The 25,854-nt window shown below is 40.8% G+C and overlaps 2 protein-coding genes across 4 annotated transcripts in view; both read right to left on the bottom strand.

Annotated features, from left to right (window-relative positions):
• The window catches only part of GMIP (GEM interacting protein), a 94,796-nt gene extending 81,571 nt beyond the window's left edge, over positions 1-13,225 (bottom strand). For 2 of the 3 annotated variants that reach the window (XM_060763864.2, XM_060763865.2), the window contains exons 1-2: positions 12,268-13,224; positions 1,938-2,078 (exon numbers count right to left, since the gene is read on the bottom strand). In XM_060763864.2, the coding sequence (XP_060619847.2) occupies positions 1,938-2,078; positions 12,268-12,517 (391 nt within the window). In that variant the 5' untranslated portion in view covers positions 12,518-13,224. Of the gene's footprint in view, positions 1-1,937; positions 2,079-12,267 lie in introns of all 3 variants that reach the window. The other variant, XM_060763867.2, reaches the window with a different exon arrangement.
• Positions 13,226-16,156: 2,931 nt separating this feature from the next.
• NXNL1 (nucleoredoxin like 1) lies at positions 16,157-20,403 on the bottom strand. Its single transcript, XM_060760935.2, has 3 exons — positions 20,244-20,403; positions 18,832-19,219; positions 16,157-16,711 (listed from the first exon to the last, which is right to left on the bottom strand). Exons 2-3 carry the CDS (start codon positions 19,155-19,157, stop codon positions 16,408-16,410), a joined length of 630 nt encoding a protein of 209 aa, XP_060616918.2. The 5' UTR covers positions 19,158-19,219; positions 20,244-20,403; the 3' UTR covers positions 16,157-16,407.
• Between the last annotated feature and the right edge of the window lie 5,451 nt (positions 20,404-25,854).

The following is a 25,854-nucleotide window of genomic DNA, read 5'->3' as shown; positions in this document are numbered from 1 at the left end:
TTATTTAAACAGGCCGTTGACCCATAACCTGACCTGTAAGTATGATATTGCTGGTTGATTGACTTTTGGGGTGGGGAAGGGAGGAAGATGGTTGGGGGTTTTTTGTCTTTATGTCTTTTAATCAATTGTATTTGAATATATTTTATTCCATTTTGGGTTGTTATTATGATTAGTCCCTGGAACAACATGTGATAGAAATGCAAGATGCACATTTAATAAAATACAACTGACTATGAAGAACTTCCGTTGAGCATTCCACATAATATGCATGATCACTATATATTCAGGTGTTTTGGCCGTCAACTCGCAGAAATCCTAACAGCTGGTAAACTAGCTGGGACTTCTGGGAATTGTAGGCCAAAATATCTGGGGACCCACAGGTTGAGAACCACTGCTTTAGGGAGACATTCATCCACATATTTACTCCGCTGGCTCTTTCAGAGAAAAACTGATTGACCTTTTTGTCTTTTCCTCCTGCACCCCATTTCCCACTTTCTTTTATTGTTTTCAGCTACTGAGGCCTGAACTACCTGTTCTCAGCTTCACAATTTTTCCTACCTATGTTATAGAATGGAGGCTATCGTCTGATCTGCTTCTGGAAAATTCTGGGAAATATAGTTTAGGGAAGCTGGGGACCTCTCTAACTGAAAATTCCAAATGTTCTGCCCTGAACTACATTTCCCAGAATTTTTCAGGAGCAACTCCGACATTTGCCTCTGTTATATAAGGCTGGTGCGGGAACGTCCATGGATATTGACAATGAAGAACTTTGTATCACTTTCTCAGCCTGTGAAGATGAAATCAGCTGTGGAATTTGAGGCCCCTTCTTACACTGCCAAATGATTCCAATTATCAAAGCAAATAATTCACATTATCTGCTTTGAAGTGGATTATATAAGTCTACACTGCCGTATAATCCAATTCAAAGCAAATAATCTGGATTTTATCTGGCAGTGCAGAACCGGCCTGAGATACAATTGAAGACCCATATCTTCTGGCAAGCCTACCCAGCCAGTTTTAATCCTGAATTTTAAACATATGTCTTGTGTCCACTGTATTTTAATCATTGTTCTGCATACAGGAGAGTCTCGCTTATCCAACCTTCGCTCGTCCAACGTTCTGTATTATCCAACACAGTCTGCCTCCTGCCCGGATCCACAGCTGTTTCAATACTTTGTGATGTTGTGGTGCTAAGATTGTAAATACAGTACTTACTACGTAATGTTACCATGTATTGAACTGCTTTTTCTGTCAATTTGTTGTAAAATATGATGTTTTGGTACTTACTTTGTAAAATCATAACGTAATTTGATGTTTAATAGGCTTTTCCTTAATCCCTCCTTATTATCCAACATTTTCGCTTATCCAACATTCTGCCAGTCCGTTTATGTTGAATAAGCGAGACTCTACTGTATTTTAATACAGTAGAGTCTTTGTAGAAATGCATGTTAATATGTGTATTTATATAATGGAACTAAATATGTGTGCATCTACACTCTAGAGTTTATGCTGGTTAACGCCACTTCAATTGTCATGGCTCAATGCTATGGAATTTGAGGAATTGTAGTGAGACACCAGCACACTTGGGCAAAGAAGGCTAAAGTCTTTGAAAAACTGTAACTTCCAAGATTCTATAACATTGATTCCTATCCATCAAACTGCATTAATTCTACGGTGTAGATGCATTTAAGCCTCTTAAATTCCTTGCAGGGGTGCAAATTTAAATTAATAAAGAAATGTATGGACGAGTTAATTGTGGCAAATGTCTCTTCTCCCATTTTTGTGACATAAAGAACTGAACTTGCTAAAATGACCCCATGTAGGAATGGGGGAGGCCAGCATCCTGAATTTTCATACCATCCTCAAAATATCATCTGAAATTTCTTTGACAGTGCTGCGCAGGTTGGCTCGACACTCTGTAGACAGAGAAAACGTACCATTAACGCAGGTGATGAGGGCAGCCGTGGTTTGCTGAATGGCCTCCCTGCAGTTCAAGGCCGGATACTTGCCCAGAAAAGATGAAACGGTCTGAAGCAAGTCAGTCAATCTTACGTCGACAGGGCCAGAAAACGTGGGACCTGAAAACAAAATGACAGGAGATAAATCTTACATTTGGCAGATGGACAAATATGCAAACTTTGCTGTTTTCCCTTCTCAGACCGAACTGTCCTCTTTTTGTTGCTTCTATCCCTAACTAGAAAAACAGTCAGGCAGAGGGAGTTTGGGCCTCCCGCAAGCAAAATCCCATGTATCCACATCTGAAACTATGCATTATTTTGGCAACTGCCTGCTTTCAAATATGTGTTCACCAAGATAACACAAATGCAGCAATGAGAGAGGTATTTGGGGAGAAGAATGAGCCAGCAGGGTTCTTTTAAAAGTGGAGTTTCTTGAACTGTTTCCATTTCTATGGAAATTCCCTGGCATATCTCCTAACCAAGACCATTTTCCCTGCAGCCAATCTGATTCGATTTCACATTCAGGCAGCAGGGAGATGGGGCATTTACATGGATTTGGGAATACTACATTCTTGAAAGGCAGCTAAGAAGTATAAAAAGAATACATAAAATGACTGTGGGTACTTGCAAAGAGGAACAATTAGACAATCGAAGCCAGCCTGGGTCAGAGTGAGCTTCCAACCATTGTGTAGCTCACTGTTGACCTTTGCAGCCCGAAAGACAGTTGCATCTGTCAAGTAGGAAATTTTGGGTACCGCTTATACGGGGAGGCAAATTTCACTAATTTACAACACCATAAAAATATCCAGCAAGTATGCAAAGAATGAGGAAGTATTCTATCAGTATCACAAATGAACGGTGAAGCGACAGCTCCCCTGGTGACCAAAATACCCTCATGAAAAGCTGGAATGTTAAATAGCCTCTGAGTGTCTGTCTATATGTTGTGTGTCTATGGCATTGAATGTTTGCCATGTATATGTACATTGTAATCCGCCCTGAGTCCCCTGCGGGGTGAGAAGGGAGGAATATAAATACTGTAAATAAATAAATAAATAAATAAATAAGGAGGCATGAAGCGCCCCTTTGCCATCCACAAATACAAGGTGTTTCAAAAAGATGGACTCAGTTTGAAACCGCTGTTTCTCTGCAACCAAGCTCTGCCCATGAATGAAACTCTTCCTCCTTGAAGGAGTGGGGCAGAGATGACTACTAGATGCTTTTTAAAAGATGGCCACTAGATGCACACTAACAGCTCCTAGCTCCCAGCTCCCAGCACACAAACAGCCCCTAGCCCAGGCATGGGCAAACTTGGGCCCTCCAGGTGCTTTGGACTTCAACACCTAACAGGAATTGTGGGAGTTCAAGTCCAAAGCACCTGGAGGGCCCAAGTTTGCCCATGCCTGCCCTAGCCCCATTCATTCACAAGATAGCAACCCCACAACATAAGGCCTAATGAGATATTCTTCATTTTCAGAGCTGCTTTTTAAAAAAATTGTTTCTGGCTCAAAACTTTATAACTTGATAACTCATTAAACCACTTGTCACTTTTTGTATAATTGTTACACATTCCTGTTGTGAAATATGCTGCGCTGAAATTGGGTCCATCGTTTTGAAACACCCACTCACTTTTCTCCCTAGGTCATAATGTTTCATAGGCTACGTAACATAACCCCAGACTGTACAAACACAAGCTTCGACACGTTTGCACATTTCTGAGGCATTGAAAGTATTTTTAGTGACCAATTTATTCTGACCATATGGTGTTCTAGTTTTATGATTTACACTAGCGTATATACCCAGCACTGGCTGGCCATCAGATGGGCCAATATCCACCTGCTTTCTCCCTTCTCCACCCCTGACAAGGCCTACCTTACAATGCCTCCATGGCAATACGTTTTTCAGATGCAGGCAAAACGTCAGTAGAGAGTGCTTCTGCCATGTTCCAGAAGCACTCTCTACTGACGTTTTGCCTGCATCTATGGCATGCATCCTCAGAGGTTGTGATTCTAGCCATGAAAGCCTTTGACAACAGGCTCTCTTTCTTCCTCCATTTCACTCATCTATCTTCTCCCTCTCTTTTATTCTTTTCATCCCTTACTTTCCCTAAGACACCTTTCCCTCAACATTATTTCCTTTCTCTTCCTTCTGTACTCTTCTCCACTTTCTTTCCTCCTCATCCTTTTTCCCTTTCCTTTCTCCTCCTCCTTTACTTTGTTCCCTCCTTTTTCTTTCTTTCTTCCCTCCCTTTCTTCCTTCTCCCTTCCTTTTTCTGTTTTCCTTCCCTCCCCTCATACCTTCCCCCTTTCCTTTCCTTTCTCTTCCTATATTCCTTCTTCCTTCTCCCTTTCTTTCTTTCCCTTCTTTTTCTGTTTCTTTCCCCTTCCTCCTTGTTTTCCTCCTCACACATGTCACTTAGCTACTTAGCAATCTTCTTCACTTCCTTTATTTCCCAGTCACATAACAGAGGGCCACTTCACCTATCCGCAGCCAATTCACTGTTACATTTCTGTTCCACTGAACTGGGTCCAATGGGAGTGCGCAATTATTTTAAGTTGGATAATGAAGAGTATGTTTGTCAAATTTGGTCCAGATCCATCAAGCCATGTAGAAGCCTTTGTGAAACAAACCAACTAACCTACCTACCTACTTATATTCATACATACTTGGACACGGGTGTACACACGTACGTGTATGTGTGTGTGCATGTATCATCAATTGAATATTCTCTTTTCCAGCAAAATACTCAGCTTAATGTGGAACTCTCTGCCTGGGGGTGTGGTGGAGGCTCCTTCTTTGGAGGCTTTTAAACAGAGGCTGGATGGACATCTGTCGGGGGTGCTTTGAATGCGATTTTCCTGCTTCCTGGCAGGGGGGTTGGACTGGATGGCCTACGAGGTCTCTTCCAACTCTATGATTCTATAATTCTACTGTTGTGATTCCTCTCCTACATTTCTTATTAATTTACATTATCATTTAAAGTCTTTGACATATCCACCATTATTGGGACCTTCCATTTATACACACCCCATTCTATAACTACCAATTTCTTGCAATATCTTTATTATTCACAGATGGATAATAATAATAATAATAATAATAATAATAATAATACTTTATTTTTACCCCGCCACCATCTCCCAAGGCGACTCGGAGCAGCTTATTTGAGGCCAAGCCCAACAACACATCAATAAAATCAACAAGCAATAAGCAAATAAAACAATACAATTAATATAACTCACATATAGACAATAACACGCAGAAATTTAAAAACCTATGGATAGCCGACATGCAATGGCATTCAGTTTTTCTCATTACCAGAAGGCAACATCTATATATATCTATATATATAAAAATGCTGTGTGCATAATGAGTACCTTAAAAACAAAAGAACCAATGAACAAAATCACACCAAATTTGGCACCAAATGTCTAACAACACAAGGAGTGACCATCACTCAAAATTATGATTTTGTCATTTGGGAGTTGTAGTTCCTGGAATTTATAGTTAACCTACAATCAAAGAGCATTCTGAACTCCATCAATGATGGAATTGAACCAAACTTGGCACACAGAACTCCCATGACCAACAGAAAATACTGGAAGGGTTTGGTGGGCATTGACCTTGAGTTTGGGAGTTGTAGTTCACCTACATCCAGAGAGCACTGTTGACTCAAACAATAATGGATCTGGACCAAACTTGGCACAAGCACTCAATACGCCCAAATATGAACACAGATGGAGTTTGGGGGAAATAGACCTTGGCATTTGGGAGTTGTAGTCACTGGGATTCACAGTTCACCTTCAAAGAGCATTCTGAACCCCACAAACGACAGAATCGGGGCAAATTTCCCACACAGAACCCCCATGACCCACATAAAATACTTAAGGCCATCCAATCCAACTCCCTTCATCAGGGCAAGAAAACGTAATCAAAGCCCTCCTGACAGAGCCATCCAGCCATAGATATAGATAGATAGGTGGATAGATAGAGAGATAGTAGATATGATGGACACACACACAGATATAGTATCATAGATTTGAAAGGGGCCCTTAAAGAAGGACAATGGTATGTAGTAGGCTTGGGCGATTTCGTTCGTTAATTTCATAATTCGTTATTAATTCGTATTTAAATTAGCTTACGATCCAATATTGAGCCATGCAAGACAACTGTGAGGAGTAATTAAAAATCGAAACAATTTTTCCAATTTATTTCGTATTGTTTCGTAATTGGTTCAAAATTGTTTCGAAATTGTTTCGTAATTGTTTTGTAATTATTTCCGTATGTCTGGTGCAAGTTTTATAGTTGTTGTTTGTTTTATCAGTGATAAAAAATAAATTATCACACCAACAGTCAACAACAGAGGGAGAAGGAAACTTCAGAAGTTCCCCCTGTCCCATTTGGAGGGTTTTTTAGCATATTGCGCAATCGCATCCGCCATTAACGAATCGATTCAAAATTTACGAAATTTCGTAAATTTCAAAATTTTGAAAAGGAAAATTTCGGAATTCTTTAAAAAAACGAAACGCAAGGGCCCCCCTAAAAACGAAACGAGTTTAGAACCAATTTTTTCCGTGGTTACCCAAGCCTAGTATGTAGCATGTTCCAGGATGGGCAAACCAGACACTCTCCACATCAACACTGACAAAGAAACAGCAAAAAAAACTGTTAACCCACAAGCATAAAGAAATTACATATATTAGAAACCCACACTTTCGCATTACTTTATTTTCCAGATCAACAGACTGGGCCACAGCAACACATGGCAGGGGACAGCTAGTATTTTATAAAACACTTGTCAAAACTAAAAACAATTAGAACTGCCAGCATTCTTATTTCAAATAGGGGCTTTCAGATTGAAAGCTTGCAGTATTGGCAAAAGTCAACCTATGTGTCCAATATATTAGTTCTGTCACATGTATTGGGATGTTAGCCATGCAATCTTTTTGTCTCCGCTTCCAACCGCCTTTACGTCTTCTCCACAATAACTACAGGAAGGTAAGGTGAAGATGATAAAAATTAAAATGGCTCCAAGGTTTGCTGCTCCCATTCTGTGCCAAGCAGAAATCGATGCAACCAAAGGTCAGGCAGGGCCTAAATTAATTAGATGAAAGGAAGCGGAGGACAGGATCTAAATCCAGCCTGCCAAGTGCAAGTTGATGCAAATTTGGTTACCTCATAGTAGAGGGTGGGAAAGGCAATCCTGTTTTGGAGCGCCACCTGCTGGCTATTTCCCCATTTGCTTCAAGGTTGAACAAATAATATGGGATAAATATAGGTGAAGGAACACGACAGACATTCAAAGTCTCCAAAGACTGGACTGTAACTCACTGCCCCTGTATCCTGACTTTTAGGTACTGACTTGCAATGCCTTGATGTCCAATCATTATTTCATTGAACCAGAGCCCTGTGTACACTGACCCTTTGATGCAACTTGGAGTCAGTTACAAAGTGCAGCGGCTAATTCAATGCACACTGCAAAAGTGCTCCGTAGAACACTTTAAGACCTTTACAGCAAGATTTTCAAAGTTGGGGAGTACTCTGAAATAGAAGCCTTAATGTGCATCAGCACACTCTAGTGTGAAACCATAACGCAGTGTGAAAACGACTCAGCAGGATGCAGACACTAGGAACACTCCACTCATGTGCACATGTGCATTTCTGTAGAGTGAGTCGAAAAATACACGGTAGTCTCTACAGCAGTCATTGAAAATATTGTGGATACCTGAATTGGTTTGAAGCCACTCTCTGTGGTTGTGTAATCAACATCAGGGCCTCAAGATGGTTCCAAAGAGGCCAGTTTAATCATCTGTACAGTGAAACCAGTTTCTGGTATTCCGGTTTGGAATTGACCTAAATGGTCAGTGTAGATGTGCCCCAGGATAACAATACTGCCTTGCCAGAGTTGGCTGGCCCAGGACATTTTGGGAAAATTTCCCAATTAATTAATTAATACAGGGCACCATCTTCTTGGAAATTCTCTACCAGTGCCTTTATTTTGAAGACATTGGGTCGGCCTGAGCAGCACCTTGGACCATGGATGTTTTGCTAGCACTCATGTGCCTTAACAAACGGTATCCACTTGAAGCCCTGGCCCTTGAATGCTCCAGCTGGAGGTCAGCTGTGACCAGCAGTGCTGTAGAATTTGAAGAGGCACAAATGGAGGGCAAAAGAGAAAAGTGTGTGAAGAGGAAGGCGCGTCAAGCCAACCCCAACCAGGACCACCTTCCACCTGGAAACCGATGCCCTCACTGCGGGAGAAAATGCAGATCAAGAAAAGGGCTCCACAGTCACCTATGGACTCACTGCCAGTACACCGATCTTGGAAGACAATCCTACTCAGACAAAAGGGATCGCCTAAGTAAAGCAAGTTAGTATCCACTTGTCTTCACTCCACCTCACTTGTCTTCACTCCCAAGATTCTAGCCCCTTACTCTCCATCTAGCACTCATTGGCAATTGCTGCAGCAAACTTGGCCATTCACACCAACAACTAGATTTGCATCTGTTGTACTGTATAACTCTGACCTTTAAAGCTTTTGTAGGCTCTAGGCACTTTCATATTTAACTCCCTTCCTTGCCCTGACATACTATTAGGGAAAGACATAATTCCAAAAACTTCTGCATTGACCTCTATGGACCTCAAATGTGTGTATTAGTTAACAATTGAAAGCCAAAAATATATTTATTTTTAATTGTGTATTCTCAATTCCTAAAGGGTCAAATGGACAGCATGGCCCTGATGGGTTTGGTCTCCAATCAGGTCTGCCAGCCCTAATTTATTGATTTGGTTTTTTTCATCACTTTACCCCCAGCCCTGCCCTATAGTCTGCGTTTCGCAAAAGTCCTTGCCTTGCCCTCTCGAATCTGATCATGCCCACCATTTCCTGATTACTGTTTGTTGATGTTGGTTGATGCATTTTTATGATGTTTTTACTCTGCCAGTTTTAATTGTTTTAATTAGATTGTTTATATGTTATTATAGTTTTAATTGTGTTTTAGCTTGTAATCCTTGTTTATGTTGGGCTTGGTCCCCTCGAATCCCTTCGGGGAGATAGTGATGGAATATAAAATTAAGTTGTTGTTGTTGTTGTTATTATTATTATTATTACTATTGGGAAAATGGATAATAAATACAGTGGTGGGTAGCAATGACAGCAAGGTGGGGTGGTCAGGAAGAAATCTGCTCTCTAATCTAGGTCTGGAGAATCTTAAAACCTGATGCCCTTTCTGGGACCCTCAGGATTGACAGATCGCAATGCACCACTCCCAAACTATTTTAAGTGATTTTATATCCCCCCGCCCTCCCAATATTCTGAAAGGTTGAATGCCTTTCTCAAGATTTGGCTGCAAGAATCCAAAGGAAAAGTTCTATTATCTGTATGGCTTCCTATGTGTTTGCTTTAATTTGTGGAAGCCACCTTGAGTCCCAGTGTTGTTAATGAATTATTGGAAACAAGGACATATAGCCATTGTAGCAGCTTGCAAACCTCCACAGTTACAAAAATGAAATGGATTTTTTCCATAATACATGTTCTATTTATTGCAGATTAGGCAGAATACTTGAAACACCAGAAGTCTAAAAATATTAATTATAACATTTAATATCATACAATGGTTTGGGGTAAAGGAGTCTGGGCATGCAAATAGCAGCCTTCCTAATATTGTTGGATTGCAACTCCAATCAGCCCTGGCACAGAGTAGCCAGTGGTGACTTATGCTGGGAATACCAGTCCAGCAATATTTAGAGATTGCACTTTGCCCGCCCTTGCATAAGAGGATTAGAAGTTATTACATCACTTGGCTCCAGCCCAATGCAGACTTAAGTGCATGTAAGTCTATTCGTTTCAATTAGGTTAAGTGCACTTAAGTCTATGTTGGTTCACACTCATTACCTTTTTAACTGTTTAACTGGACTTTATTCTGTTTTAATAAGACACCTTGCACTCTTTTTTTAAACTTCCAGTCAGGAAAAGGTCTGAGCTAGGGAAGTCGTTTAAATAAACAAGCACATAAGTATTTTATAGGGCCAGTATCTTTTCTGCATTCTGACAAGTTTGTGAAACATTGCCATAAACAACATGGCAATAGTGGCTAGTCTTAGAGCTGAGTACAGGCATTCCCGAAGTTATGAACCAGATAGGTTCTGTAGATTTGTTCTTAGGTGAATGTATTTGTAAGTTGGAACATGTACATTTTTAAGTGTAATTCCAACCATATATATATCCAATCTCTAGCTTTGGATCTATCTGTCTGTCTGTCTGTCTGTCTGTCTGTCTGTCTATCTATCTATCTATCTATCTATCTATCTATCTACAAAGCTAGAGATTGGATATATATATGGTTGGAATTACACACACACACACACACACACACACATTTGGATAGCATAGGGAAGAGGAACACCCTTGTGGTGTTTGTTTTGCTGTCTGTGCCCCTGTTCAGAAGATTTCACTGCACTTTCTGTCCCTTTCTGTTCCACAACTTTGGTTTGTTGTGGAAAGAAAGATTGGTGCTAAAGCTTCAGTGGAGACATCTTTTCCCTTGAAGTGGATTCCCCTTCCGAGGGGTAGATTTGCTCACTTTCTGTTGTCTCACCCCTGTTCTTAACTATGAAGCATTCGCAAATTGGATGTTTGGGACTAAGGAACTGCCTGTATAAGAATCATAATATTCCTACTCTTGATATTTCACAGACAAAAACATTTCACAGACATGTGAGAGAAAGCAACTTGAGAGGAAATTAGGATGCAAAAAGTATTAATGAGGAAGAACACACAAGCTGGGAGAGATGGCAGCCGTTTTCTTTTACGTGAGACTATTGGAAAGGACATGATTCTTCCCACTCCTCTCATCTTCTCCATACTTAGTTAAACTTATTTGTGCTTTGAATTCAGGTTGCAGCAAATAAAATAAGATTGTGTCGAAGGAGAAAAGTGGGAGGAGAAAAATAGAGACATTTGAAAAGTGGCTGGAAAAGTGGGATGATAACAGATTTTTCCTCTGCCAGATTGGCCCAAGGCATTTTGGTGCCTAAAGCAGTGGTTCCCAATTGTTTTTTGACTAGGGACCACTTGACCAGGGACCACTCTCCAACATTAGTACCAAAAGGATTACGGATCAGTTTTTGGTCCACTTTAGATTTGGTTTGGTTATTTGGGGTGCTGATTCAAAAAATTGCATTGGATAGACTGTAACAGCTCTAGTTTCTGATACAGAACACATGCCACCCAGTAATCACCATCTACTTGCCCACAGAAAACTGTATTTAATAATCTAGAGCTGGTGTGGTAGTAATAATCTTTTGTGGGTAGTGTGCCTCTCCCCTCCTGACATCCCTGTTGCGTTGGCACTATAAGAGGGTTTCATGAGACCAGTTGCTCGCATTGCCATGTGGTTTCGAGGCAATGGTGAGGCCACGGACCATATTTTCATTCTTGGGGACCACTGGTGGTCCATGGACCACACATTGGGAACCACTGGCCTAAAGGAAGAACAAAACAGGAACACAGACAAGCAAATGAAATCTCTTAGCCTATCTTTGGGCAACAGGCTAGTTTTAGGGGACAGGTTATGTGACACACTCCATTTTGTCATTGAACAAATTTCTGGAGCTCAAGAGAGATGGGGAGGGTCTGTCAATATTGGGCTGCTGCATTTACGCCCTGAGCTGTTGTCATATTATGCATAATGGTAAGGTCAGCCTTGTCCATATGTTTAAACTCTCAAAAATCTGGTAAAACCACCTCTCAGCCTTTTAGAAATCTGATTTTGATGGATTTCTCTATGGAATGACCTGGTCTGCACTTCCTGGAGAGATGTGTGCGTCAGAGCTTACTGTAACTATTCACCCATTTTCTAAAAGTTCCAACACCAGTTTTGGAAACTTAAGCCATCTTTGTATGTATGTATGTTTGTTTGTTAAAGTATAATAATAATTTATATAAAAGAAATATATGATTAATATGTTACTCATAAAATATCAAGCAAATGTAGCAATTTTTCAAAATAAAAAGCACATTATTTTTTTCTCTTTTATAATCACTTTCCAAGTTCTCATTTAGTATATATGTCTTGGGAGAAGAACAAACATTTAAATATTTCTAGAGAACACTTAAAAAAATTAATGTGCAGCTGAATGCAGACATAGAACGGAGTTATGGATAAATATAATATGCCCAGAACAAACATTCACACATCCCCTACTTAACCTAGGTCAGAGGGCTATCATGAGGTTATAAACCTCATTGACATGATAAATGGTACACTGAGAAATCAATAAACACATTAATGAAACTGCTTCCTGTACTTACCACCTCTTTGGAAAAGTTCCCGGAAATTCTGGAATTTTTCATCAATGTCTCTGAGGTGCCTAGTGACTTGGAGAATCTGGTTCGGGCATGCGTTAACCCATCCCATGCTCTCCCCAGAAGCAGATGTCTGTATGGAAGCCCAAACAGCATTCAGGAATCCCGAATCACCAGCTATGAAGCCATTGCTCACTGGCGACTCTCTGCCATTATTAGGACTGCTGGAGCCATCTTGGTCTCTGGCCTTGTTCATCTTCTCACCAACCACCAGTCTTCACCAGCAGGACATTCATGGGCCGGCACCTTTCTTGAACCTCCACAATTTTGGCTGTTGCTGGAAGATGTACACTCAATTATTTTCTGAGCATCCATATCTTCAGCATGGTTTTCCTTGGTGGTCCATCATGCCCAGGTTCTGTAGGCATAACTCTGTTGCTTTCCAAGAATTTAGCAATTTTTCCAATATTTCAGAGTCTGTTGAAGGTGGCAAGGGAGCCTTCATGCTTGAGGAGTCAAGAGGATCTCTTAGGAGTGGCATAGGAAGGGATGTCATTAAACAGACCTCAATATAAGAGAAAGGTCTGTGAAGAACAGATGAAAGTGGAAGACAAGCTTCTGCATTTTCCAACAAAGAAACAGAGAAAAAGAGAAAAATCAACTCATGAGCAGAATAATCTCACAATTCCTCTCTGGAGGTCCCTCAAAGGATTTTCAGCAGTGGTGTGCCCAGGTTTGAGAAATACAGTCTGGAGAACGGAGTCACATCCATCGAAGATCACCTCTGGAGAACTAAGTCCTCACTTCTTTTAAAAGCTGAATCTCGGAGACGCCAATCCCATGGTACAGATTGTGACCAAAAGACAAGACCCAGGAGTGTCAGTACATGTCGACCGCTCTGCGAGGAATGGATGAGCCATGCAGGTTGCAGACATAAGAGTGTCAGGCGGTGCAGATTTTCCACATTCCTTTGGCAAGTGATGAAACCAAAGGCTTCTTCCCACAGTGACTCTCGTTCTCTGCCCAAGACATGAGGAAGCCAGTTCTCGTACCTTACTCTCTCCTATTAACCATTTCCCTACCCGAGGGCTTACAAGAAGGTGTTCGGCTTTGTGAGTCTGGTTTGAGCATAGAGGTGGAACAAGGGCCTTTCCAAATGGTGATAACAGATCATTCTAAGCAGGGTATTTGTGTCTTACTCTAGTTTTTACTATTCTGCATTTAAGAGTGCTGGAGAGATGTAGGGTTGGGGACAGTGGATGGGAATATGGAAATAGCCATAAGACCAATCTTTGAACTAGGAAGTTTACTTTTTAAAATCTTACTTCTGCCTACCTCCTTAGCTTGTTATAACTGGAGGAATCTCAGGGCAAAATGCTGCCTTGAAGTTTGTTTGTATTTGTTCTTCATTATTTAGACTTGATATATTTTTATTTGAAAGGAACATACTTTGCAAGTGTGTTTTATGCTTAATGGTGAGGGGAAAGATATGGAAAAACACATGACACCAATCCAGAAACTAGAAAGTCTTCTTTTTCAAAACTTTCCTCTGCCTTTGCCTCCTTAGCCTGTGATAACTGGATTCCTCGGGACAAAGGGAGGAATCTCAGAGCAAAATACTGTCTTGTGGTTTGTGTGTATGCAAACGTTCGAGTGCATTTGTTAGACTTTTCTTCTTTATTTTAATGGCACATACTTTCTAACATCATCCCCATCGCAATGCCAGAGCCCACTCGCATAATACCACAAAGGTTCACCCTCAGGCCTCCTGCTTTGGCCCTGAAATCTCCTAATCCAACCATCCTAGCCTGGAGCTGGGAACATTTGGCCATGTTTTGAAAGAAACTTACATCGTCCCATACAATTGGTCAGGAAACATGGGATTTCTAGAAAAATATCAGGAAAAATTACAGACTGGTGCTGGCAAGTACATATATAGGATCCATAGGGAAAACCAGAAACAGGTGTTCACGTAGTTATGGATGGTTATATTTTATTCTTGAAATATATTTTTGTTATCTTATTTTCTGAAAAACTCAACATGTTCAGCCCTTATATTTAAAAGACATTAAAATCCAAACTTTAAGAAATGTAACAGAAATACATATTACCCTTTCCTAAACTTTGAAGTCTAATTTATTATTGTGTTTATTTTTATTCTAGTGCATCTTTGAAGAAGGCCAAAAAAATAATACGAGGACCCAAATGTGTTGGACTTTTTATAAAACAGGATAACCTGCCAGAAAAGAAGAATAAAATGCAACCCTCCATAAGCACGTGAAGACCCCTTTCTCACTAGCGAAAAAATGAGATAGACCTTTTGCTCACTGACATTTTCCCTTCATGGCTAAAATTAATGACTGAACTTGCCCTTTTCATTTTGAAGCTCCACCCTTCCTTCTTCAGTGGATAAATGTATTTATTTGTTTATACATGCACACACATGCACAAATTTGCTTTAGTCCCATTTTAAAAATTGTAATGTTGCCCACTCAACTTAAGCATCTTTAGGTCAGGGCCAAAGACACCAGGCCTATAGGACATGCTGTAATGTTTAATAGAAGTTCACTAAATGCAAAATAGTGGCTTGCTAAGAAGAAATACATATATCCCTAGAATAAAGGTATAAGAGTGCCTTTGAGCACATGCACAATTCAGAAATTCGTTTTCAGTTCCGGAAATGTGTACCTGATCCAGTCACATACAAAAATCACATTTGTATGGCACCTAGGGTTGCCAGAAAGAAAACTGTCGAGGATTCTTGCATTTTTAATGATTCTGAAGAAAAGGGAATTTTAGCAGACATTGCTTCTCATATAACTAGGTAAAAAGCAAAGTCTGTTGCAATTTGCTGTTCTACAACAAAGATACAGGCACCTTCTCCAGTTTTCACGCTTTCAACCTTGATACAGGTATTACCCATGGTGAAGTATAAAAGGATGTGCAAAAAAGAAAAGATGTACAGTGAGCTCTCCTGATCCAGAAGCTGATTTTATTCTATGATGCAGCAAATATAATATCACTTATATGATACCTAATGGATTAAGTAAAGGTAAAGGTATCCCCTTGACATTAAGTCTAGTTGAGCCCGACTCTAGCGAGTGGTGCTCATCTCCATTTCTAAGCCAAAGAGCCGGCATTGTCTATAGACACCTCCTAGGTCATGTGGCTGGCATGACTGCATGGAGCATCATTACCTTCCCACCAAAATGGTGCCTACTGATCTACTCACATTTGCATGTTTTCAAACTGCTAGGTTGGCAGAAGCTGGGGCTAACAATGGGAGCTCACCCTGTCCATGGATTCGAACCGCCAACCTTCTGATCAGTAAGTTCTGCAGTTTAGTGGTTTAACATGCTGCGCCACCACAGCCCCTTACCTAATGGATTATGGGTGTTGCAAGTCCAAAATTTCTGCCCAATCCTGTATTTTATTCCAACTGTCCTTGGTCATGCTCTTCCTTAACTAAAAAATTGAAGGCAATTTAACTCCAGCAGTCTTGACCTGTATAAAATGTGCAAAGAACAAAAAGTATACAGTATATGGAGGGTACGCAAGTATACTCTCTATATTCAGAAGCTCAAGCGATCGCTGATTGTTTCACCCATAGCAGTAAATGGTGATTATGTGAACTTGGACATCTTGAAGCACGTGCATTCATGTTGCCACTATTTGATAATATAGGGCACAATCACCTGCATTTTTCATATCTGCAGTGGTTCCTGGAACTGAACTCCTGCAGATACAGTGGATAAACTATATTTGTGTACCTTTATTTTACTTGGTTTCTCCTTTCATGGAGAATGAGGCTAGACTGTGCTGAGAATGTCCTGTGAAAATAGTGGAGGGGAAAAATCTCACCTTTGGGATTCACACATTCATGTCATGCACCACGCAGGTTCTGAAATTTTAATAAAGATCAATTAAGTTTTATCAACATATTGTCAAGAGTATTGTTATAGCAATAAGGGCCAGAAATATAATTTAGAAAAAGAATAATAATAGGCCAGGGCTCGGATTGTCTGATGACTCTGCTTAATGACAGTTGCTGTGCTCATATGGTTCAGAACCAGTAGATGACATCCATTCTTCTTGGGAAGAGAGCAGATCAGCGAGAGTGAGTTCCTTTGCAGAAGAAATGCCCCATCAGGAGAATGCATTGTCCTCGTCCTCATCCTCATCGTTGTCTTTCTTTCTCCTTTTGTCCTTTGCCACTTTGTACTTCAGTCGACGGAGGGGATGTGTAATGCTCCGCAAAGTCAAAGGGTCAAAGTCCTCTCGTAACCGGAAGTTCCTCTCCACCAGATCTGCTGCTTCCTGCCAGTTCTTGAAGCAAGCTGTGCCAGCCTGCTTGATCTCCTCCACAGCATTTGCAGCAATGATGTCTCCGTTTGGCTTCAGCACCACTACCACTGGAGGGGTCTTCACAGAAAATCTCAATTCCAGCTCCCTAGAAAAATGAGTTCATTTATTAGTTACATTTGTACCCAGTATTGCCTCTATGAGCTCAAGGTGATATACACAGCTTTCATCATCTTGGTGCTGTTGTTGTTATGTGGTTTAAGTCTTTACTGACTATGGCGCCCTAAGATAACTATAACAGGTGGGTTTTTGGGTCTCTGGTCTCCAAAGTCATAGTCCAATGCTCAAACTCATTTTCACTGAGGGCCACATCGGCCTCATGGTTGCCTTCAAATGGTCATTTGTAATTGTAAGACTGCATAGGATCATAGAAGCATACAATCCTAGAGTTGGAAGAGACCTCATGGGCCATCTAGTCCAAGAAGCAGGAAAATCATATTCAAAGCACCTCTGACAGATGTCCATCCAGACTCTGCTTAAAAGCCTCCAAAGAAGGAACTTCAACCACAGTCAGGGGCAGTGAGTTCCACTGCTAAACGGCTCTCACAGTAAGGAAGTTCTTCCTCATGTTCAGGTGGAATCTCCTTTCTTGTAGTTTGAAGTCATTCTTCCGTGTCCTAGTCTCCAGGGAAGCAGAAAACAAGCCTGCTCCCTTCTCCCTATGACTTCCCTCACAAATTTATACATGGCCGTCATGTCTCTGCTCAGCCTTTATTGTAACTTCATTGCTCTGGCAGTGATTACCTCAAGGGCCACATAAAATGATGTTGTGTGTAGATTCTCCCCACGGTCCTTGCATTTCACACGTGCACACTAGACCAACAAATTTGTGACTTGGGTCAGGCAAGGAAAAGAGATTGCCCCAAAGTCACCTAGTGAGTTTCAGGGCTCAGCAGAGATCAGGCCCTAGATCTCCTATACTCCAATTACAAGACCACATGGATTCATATAGAAAATAGTGGATACAGGTAGGTGGCTCTCAGCACTGCCACTTAAAACTCACTGCAGCTGTCCTGTCTTTCCATAACTAATTTTGTGTGGTAAGAAACAAGAGGAAGGAACATTAGAAAATCACTAGCAATAAACTCCTTGTGGAATTCAATGTTCTGAATGAAAGATTATTATTTATTATTTGAGCCTTTTTCTGGAAAGCCTTCAGAGACATAATTGCATAGCTGTTTGGTGATTGCTCATTTCCTCTGTTGATCTACCACTTTGGGATGTAACTGTATATTATAGTCAACATAAGGAATACAACCTTAACCTGGTATTGCTACATTAGGTCCTCCTCCTCCTTCTACACACAAAAAAGTAGGTTCACTTATTCAATGTTGTGATATCATCATATTATGTACCTCTTGCCTCCAGAAACCAGAGACATACAATACAGGGCTGTGTGCTTGAGCACAACAATTTTATTACAACATATAACCTAATAAAGAGGGGAAGGGGGAAATTAATCAAGATTATAAATATCATATATAATATTTGACATCATTGCAAATTTCTCCCACTGTTCAAAATATTTAATCCAACATTTCCAAATTGGATGTCCTTCAGAAATGGTGGACTACAACTCCTGATATTAGTGTGGGCCATAAATGATGCAAGCAGTATAACGCCTAGAAGGAAAAGTTGCATTTAACATTTTCTTATTGTTCTAATCAGATAGGAGTACCGTTTATTACCAAGTCTCATAATGCTGAGTTAGACCACAATTGATAATCACGACCCCACATCTTTGTTGCCAACAGTACTGTAGAAGCTGGATAATTAAAAAAATTGCTCTATCCCCCTTGTCTTCACACACACATTTAAGTATCCCAGCAAAAAACAAATTAACCTTCTTCTGCTATGTAAGTAGCTTTCTTCCAAGAACTGAGTAGCAAGGTGACAATGGCTTGACCTGCTCTCATTGTTGGAAGTATAAGCAAAGGCTGGACACCCAACTCTCAGAGATAGTTGGGTGTCCTGGGATCCTACACTGAACAGAGGTGTGTGGACTTAATAAAATATAAGATCTCACTCAACTCTAATGTTCTTACTGCTTTGACAATGTCTTTTTCTTCATGTAACGTTTTTTCCAGTCATTGAGATAAATATTAGCTATTTGAGAGGTTAAAACGTAGTCAGTAAATGATGCAAATTAAGCAAATACATCTTACTCGGAATATGAGCATTGCTTGGGTTAAACTGAAGCATTCTTACCTCTTGAATTCATCATCGAAGGATAAAAACAACCACCTCTTGGGCATCTTTTTCAGGAACTCCTCTTGCTTCTCCTCTGTCTCATCGAGCGACACATAGACCAGAACCAACTGGGAAGCCCTCTCCACATAAAACTCATCTGTGAGCCTCACATAAAATTCCTTCAGGACGGGCGCAAACTCTTTGCACTCAGGACACTCACTGGAGCCAAAATACAGGAGCATGACTTTGTTCTCCAGCGCGCAGATGAGTTCGCGTTCCAGTTCCAACTTATCGTTATCCTTGTTGTTCACAATTAGCGTCTTGTTGATAAAAAGGGCAGCCATCGCTACAGGTGGGTCACAATGCCAAAAGGACTGCTCTTCGGATAAAGAAACACCGGGCACGACTTTTTAGCATTGAGGAGAAATAAATTAAAAGGGACAAGATTTTAATAATAATTTTATTATAAAATGATTATTTTATTTAATAAGATATTTGAGCAGCTTAAAATTATTATATATATATATATATAGGGAAAATTGGGAATGCAGTGGAGTAGGAAATGCATTGGGCAGCATTCTATACAGACACCTCTATAGAGAAACCAATACCTAGTTTAGAGCAAGGTATTTTCAGAAGTCGAAAATTGCTGGTGGTTGTGATGTCAGTGGGATGGTAACTCTGTTCTGGCTTTTAGTCTGAACGCTAAACTAGTTGTCCAAGGCTCCTTTGGGTTCAACATGTTGCATAGTCACTTAAAATTTAGACCCTGTTTTAGGCTTAGTTCTTTGGATAGCTCCTTTAAAGTTGCTGTAAGTTTTTTGGGCTGTATGGCCATGTTCCAGAAGTATTCTCTCCTGACGTTTCACGTGCATCTATGGCAGGAATCCTCAGAAGCAACCTCTGAGGATGCCTGCCATAGATGTGGGTGAAACGTCAGGAGAGAATTATTCTGTCAGACGGCCATACAGCCCAAAAAACTTACAGCAACCTAGTGATTCCGGCCATGCGGGTCCCTGCCATAGATGTGGGCGAAACGTCAGGAGAGAACGCTTCTGTAACATGGCCATACAGCCCGAAAAACTTACAGCAACCTAGTTATTCTGACCATGAAAGCCTTCGACAATAAAGCTCCTTTAAAGTTCAAATTGAAAACCAGAACAGGGTTACTACACCACTGCCTAAAACACTGGAGACACCACTGCCTAAAATTCTTGATAAATACAACATTTTAGGTTAGGCTAGGCTTTGACTAAACTCTAGGGTCATCAACAACAACAAGAAGAAATCATTACTACAGGCAGGGAACATAAAATCTAGTTTATATAGCTTAGTGCTACAGTCAGATTTATTATCCCTGCCAAGTGTTATGCGGCTTTCTCTCAAGGACAGGGACTCAACAGTAAGCATTCAGCCCAAATTTTGCTCACCTTGAAAACCTCTTCAATTTCAAGCCAAAATGGGGAGTCCTTACACTGCTGCATGTTCTGCACATTAGAAAGATCCATCCAGTTCAGTAGACAATGATAGTGGCGCCTTTGCAGCTAGTGTCTAGAAATCTGGGGTGAGTAACCTTTCCTGCTGGATATGACATCGCTACCTATTAATAGAAAAAATACTGAGTGCTTTAATCTTCTTAAAGTAGCCCTTGGGAGATAATATGACCAATGCTTTGCTTCCCAGGAATCTATTTATTTTGCTGACAGCTTGCTGGCCCGGCAATGATCCTTATGAAACAAAAAGAGTAATTCTTTATTCTTTCTGCACCATCATTCTTATATGGACAAGAGCAACCTGTAGCACACTTGCCAAATAAATAAATCTATTGATAAAAAAAACCCACCCTGCTTTTTCCTAAACTGCCTAAGACAGCTCACCCATCAATAAAGCTACAATAACAACATAAAAGTGGCCATAAAAGATGAAACAGCACATAAAATATAAAACCAAGCAGCTAAAACTATAAATACGACTAGGAGGGGTCAAGAAAGCATACCATCACCAGGGGAATAAAAGCACATCCCGGAAGGCCAATGCGTTGCTTCCAAATAATGAGGTGTTCTCACTGCAGCGGAAAACCTCTCAAAAGGGACCAATCTGGGTATCAAAAAGAAAACATCTTTCATAGAAACCTCAGATACTCTCTCCTAATTCGTATATATTAACAGCCAAATATATGAATGTATGTATGTTTGTCCATTTGTACCACAAAGGCTTCTACCTGGCTTCATGGATCTGGGCCAAACTTGGCAGACCTCACAACCTCACAATCTCTGAGGATGCTTGCCATAGACGCAGGCAAAATTTCAGGAGAGAATGCTTCTCTAAAACATGGCCATATAGCCCGAAAAACCTACAACAACCCATACCCTCTATTTAAATTTAAAATAACTGCTGGGTTTGAGCTAAAAGAACCATCCTTTTCAGGCCTAGAGCAGACAGAAAGAAAAGGATCAAAGTGGATTTGTTTTGGATTTGTGAAGGATAGGCTGTTGGGTGGAGAAAGGGCCCTCTGTGATGTGACGAGGAAAGAAAGAGAGTGAAGAGGCTTGGCTGTCGTTAGGTCCTGTATTAATGGAAGGGATAAAAGAAAAGAGAGAGAGAGAGAAATGAAGGAAATTAATGGAGGAAGAAAAGAAGGAAGACATAAGGAAGGAAGGAACAGAAAGGCAAAAGGAAAGAATATGAAGGGAGAGAAAGAAAGATGAAGGAAAGAGAAAGGAAATAAAGAAAAGGGACAAGGGAAGGAAGGGGGAAAAAAAGAAGGGAACAAAAAGGAAGGAAAGGGAAGAAGAAAAGAGAGAGGGAGAAAGTACAGTATTAGAGGGACAGAGGCATAATAATAATAATAATAATAATAATAATAATAATAATAATAATAAACATTATTTATATTCTGCCCTCCTCCCCTAGGGGGCTCAGAGCAGATTACAGCATTTACATACACAGGCAAACATTCAATGCCTTTACAATCATATACAATGAAACACACAAACACAAACAAAGGCAGAGGCATCTCCTTTCATTTCCGGCTTCTGGGGGCCGTGGGGAGGTGCTTTTCTCCATTTTCAGCCTGCATTGTGACCTCCTGGTTGTGTGGCTGGCAAGATTGCTTGGAACATCTCTTTGCCTTTTCCCGCCAAAGCGGTATCTATTTATCTATTCACATTTGCATGTTTCCAAACTGCAAGGAGCTGGAACAGACAGCTGGGAGCTCACTCCGTCTTGTGGATTTGAACTGCCAACCTTCAGGTCAGCAGTTCAGCAGCATCTGAAATGCATCTCAAAATGGAGTCATTAGGGTTGTTCCTGCAAGTTGGGACTACTGGAGGGTGTTGGCAGGCTCATTTAGGGTAAGATGATGCTCAGGTCTTGGGGTCCAAGCCATACATGAGGAACCTTTGGCTCCCCATATTTTTGGATGAGTTCCTATCCAAGCTGGCAAGACAACTGTATGTTGAAAACTAAAACATCTACAGGACTGCTTCTGAAAATCGTGGTCCATAGTAAGTGCCAGTCTGCAAGACACTGGGTAGCGGTTCAACTGAACAAGAATATTGATTCCTGTGAATTCTGGCTGAAACGCAGAGGACTAAATTCAATTGTTTCGCCTGGCCATCCCAATAAGGGCCCTTCACAAAAAATAGCTTTTGGGGTGCATGTGGCCCATGAACCTCACTTTTATTGTCCCTTTAAAGACTTGACTAACCTTGTCATAATACATTGGTAACTTAGATCTTTACATTTTGTCGCATCATCCATAGCATATACGGAGGCTTAACAATACCTGTAAAACCAGCTTGTACACCCAGCATTGCCCAGGTCCGCATTTTCTAATGGGACAATTGATAATATCACAAAGCTAACAATGAGTATGTCTAATAAATAGCATTAGAAAATGCTTAACTAGACAACACCAAGTACAAAAGCTAATTAGTAATTGTTACTATGAGCGAGCCAAACTCTCTCGGCATTGAGTTGCACTCTAGTCCAAACAGAAAGGTGTAAACAACAACCTGATGTAGACAATTTTGTTTAAATAAAATCTGAAATTGTTGCATTGAGCAAGCATCATTATAAAATTTGAATTTCTGCCTTGAGTAGACACACACGCTTTAAAATATAAATCTTCATTAAATTACTTATTTCCTTTTTTTGGTCTGGATGTCCCTGCTGTGAACTTCAGGGATGTGCTATTGCCTCATGATAAGAGTCGTGCTGGGCCCGCTCATGAGGATGCCACCTTGTCTGCCTATACATTTCCTGACCGTTTTCTGATTCTACTTGTTCATGTGGCCTGACCCCCTGAAAGCCTTTTCTTTGAAGCTAAGCAGTTTGGCCCCAGTCGGGGATTGCATTGAAGACCAATAGCAAATCCTTTATATACTGCCCTCTTGTGATTGTATCTGAATGCTGGAGATACACATTCCTTTTAATTTGTTTTAAGGGTCCACCTCTGAAAAGCATGATAGAATATCTTAAGTTGGATAATGAAGAGTATGCATGTCAAGTTTGGTTTAGATCTATTGAACCACAAGGAGGTTCAAGGCCCAATTGGTCTATTTGGTGACTTTTAATGGTTATTCAGGGCCCGTTTTTTTCCATTTTAAAAGTTGTTCAGGACCCGTTTTGCTCATTTGGTGCCTTTCTAAGGTTATTTAGCTCGTCTTTAGGGTTGTTCGGGGCCTGTTTTGCCCATCTGGTGCCTTTCTAAGGTTGTTCAAGGCCTCTTCATTATTTATTTATTTACCGTATTTCTATCCCGTCACTTCTCAACCCCCGAAGGGGGACTCAGGACGGCTTACAATGGGTACCGTTACGATACCACTACATAGCAATTACAATAATAAAACCACAATTGAACATGTCATAGTTAAAAACAATACATAAGCAATCATTAAAACCGTAAAACAATCTCATCAGCCGTATCGCCGTTCCAGTCAAAGTGCTGCTTGCATCTATTGCCCAAAGCCTGGTCCCAAAACCATGATTTTAATTTCTTTCGGAAAGCCAGGAGGGAGGGAGCCGATCTTACCTCAATCGGGAGTGTGTTCCATAGACAGGGAGCCACCGCCGAGAAGGCCCTGTCTCTCATCCCTGCCAGACACATCTGTGCTGTTGACGGGAGCGAGAGCAGGGCCTCCCCAGATGATCTTAGATTACGAGGCGGGACGTAGGGGTGGATGCATTCGGACAAGTAAGCTGGCCAGAACCGTATAGAGCTTTATAGGTCAAAACCAGCATTTTGAATTGGGCTCGGAAATGGACCGGCAGCCAGTGGAGCTGACATAACGGGGGAGGGGGGAGGTTAGTCAGGACCTTTTTGCCCATTTGGTGCCTTTCTAAGGTTGTTCAGGGCCTCTTAAGGGTTAGTCAAGTCCTGTTTTGCCCATTTGGTGACTTTTAAATGTTATTCGGGGCCTCTTTAGGGTTGTCCAGGGCTCGTTTTGCCCATTTGGTGCCTTTCTAAGGTTGGTCAGAGCTTCTTTAGGGTTGTTCGGGGCCTGTTTTGCCCATTTGGTGCCTTTTAAAGGATTTCAGTATCTCTTTAGGGTTCTTCAGGGCTTGTTTTTCCCATTTGATGACTTCTAAAGATTATAATACAAGCAAGCATACATGTATACAAACTGCAGTGGAAACCCACAGAAAAATATTGTTATCTCAAAGAGGCAAGCCAGGTGTGTACTCACCACTTCATCACACTAGATAATGAATCCACTTTAAATCCGGTTTCTGCCTCCTGCAGAATTCTGGAGTTTGTAGTTTAGTAAAGCTGTTAAAGACTCCTCCCTAAACTACAAACTCCAGAATTCTGCAGTGAACTAGTGTGACGAGATTAGCTGCTCATTGCTCCTGTCTCTTTCTATAGCCCCTAAAAGCCATAAAGGAGTGTAGGTCTCCTTTAAGAAAACAGGATGTTTTCTTTCATGGTTAAATATTGACCAGAACGGTACAGCCTTGGAATGTGGTAGGATACTTTAGCTCAGATGGTTGACCTTTACTCCCCTTCTGTTATCTTATAGAATTATGGGGAGATATTTGCCATGTCAGATCAGCTTTAAGGACATGGGCTTTGGGAGGGCGGGAGGATGGCCCTTGGACAATGGGAGTTGTGGTCCATCCAAATCCAGATATCACTGTGAACCCCACCAGTGACAGATCTGGACCAAACTTGGCACACACCCATCATGACCAACTTAAAATACTGGTGAGATTTAGAAGCAATAACAGAGGATGGCGGGAGTTATAGTCCATCCACATCCACACACAATTGTGAAAATACTGGAACTCCTATGACCAACAGAAAATACTGGAAGGGTTTGGTGGGCATTGACCTTGAGTTTTGGAGTTGTAGTTCACCTACCTCCAGAGAGCACTGTGAACCCAAACAAGGATGGATCTGGACCAAACTTGGCACACAGACCCAACATGAGAAACTTTAAACACTGATAGGTTTTAGGGGGGCATGTCAAAAGATGGTGGGAATTGAATTTTACAATCCTTTTCTAACAGAACCATTCATAAAATACAAAAACAAACAATGCCTTTTTCAAATGTTTATCCTTACCAAATCCCTAACCCAGCAACACCAGGTACATAAGCTAGTAAGATATAAAAATCTGTACATCTCAGCCAATGTTTAATCTCGAAGAGGAAGAGTCCAGACAAGTGCTGCATGCTGTTTGCTGATCCAGGGGTTCCCAACAACAAACTGGGGAAAAACTTGAATGGCTCATATTTCTTTACTATGCTTTTGTTATCATGCTTGGTTCTTTAATAAATTCCTTTCTGTCATTATAGTCACTTATGTGTGTATTGCCTCCTGATCCAAAATAGGATCTTTTACCTTTGACAAAATACATACTATGACTTTTATATATGCATAAGACAAAACCTCACATTTGATACACTACTACTTCCTAGGACAAGTCTTTAAAGAGAGTTGCACCCACACCGTCTGTCCCTGTCTCTTCGCTGTTTGCCATAAGCCAGAGCAGGCAGGCTTCCTCTGTTATTTACTTGAGAGCAGGAAGACAATTA

Source organism: Anolis sagrei, chromosome 2, assembly GCF_037176765.1.
Source record: "Anolis sagrei isolate rAnoSag1 chromosome 2, rAnoSag1.mat, whole genome shotgun sequence".
Lineage (NCBI taxonomy): Eukaryota > Metazoa > Chordata > Lepidosauria > Squamata > Dactyloidae > Anolis > Anolis sagrei.
Note: the sequence above shows the minus strand (reverse complement) of the source record. Positions and strands in the feature narration are given on the sequence as shown.

What these genes read in the sequence shown, in the direction of transcription:
- NXNL1 (XM_060760935.2), bottom strand. Translation starts at nt 19,157, where the DNA reads ATGGCTGCCCTTTTTATCAACAAGACGCTAATTGTGAACAACAAGGAT. An exon ending in TTCGATGATGAATTCAAGAG is followed by an intron (nt 16,712 to 18,831) that starts GTAAGAATGCTT and finishes TCATTTTTCTAG; the next exon opens with GGAGCTGGAATTGAGATTTT.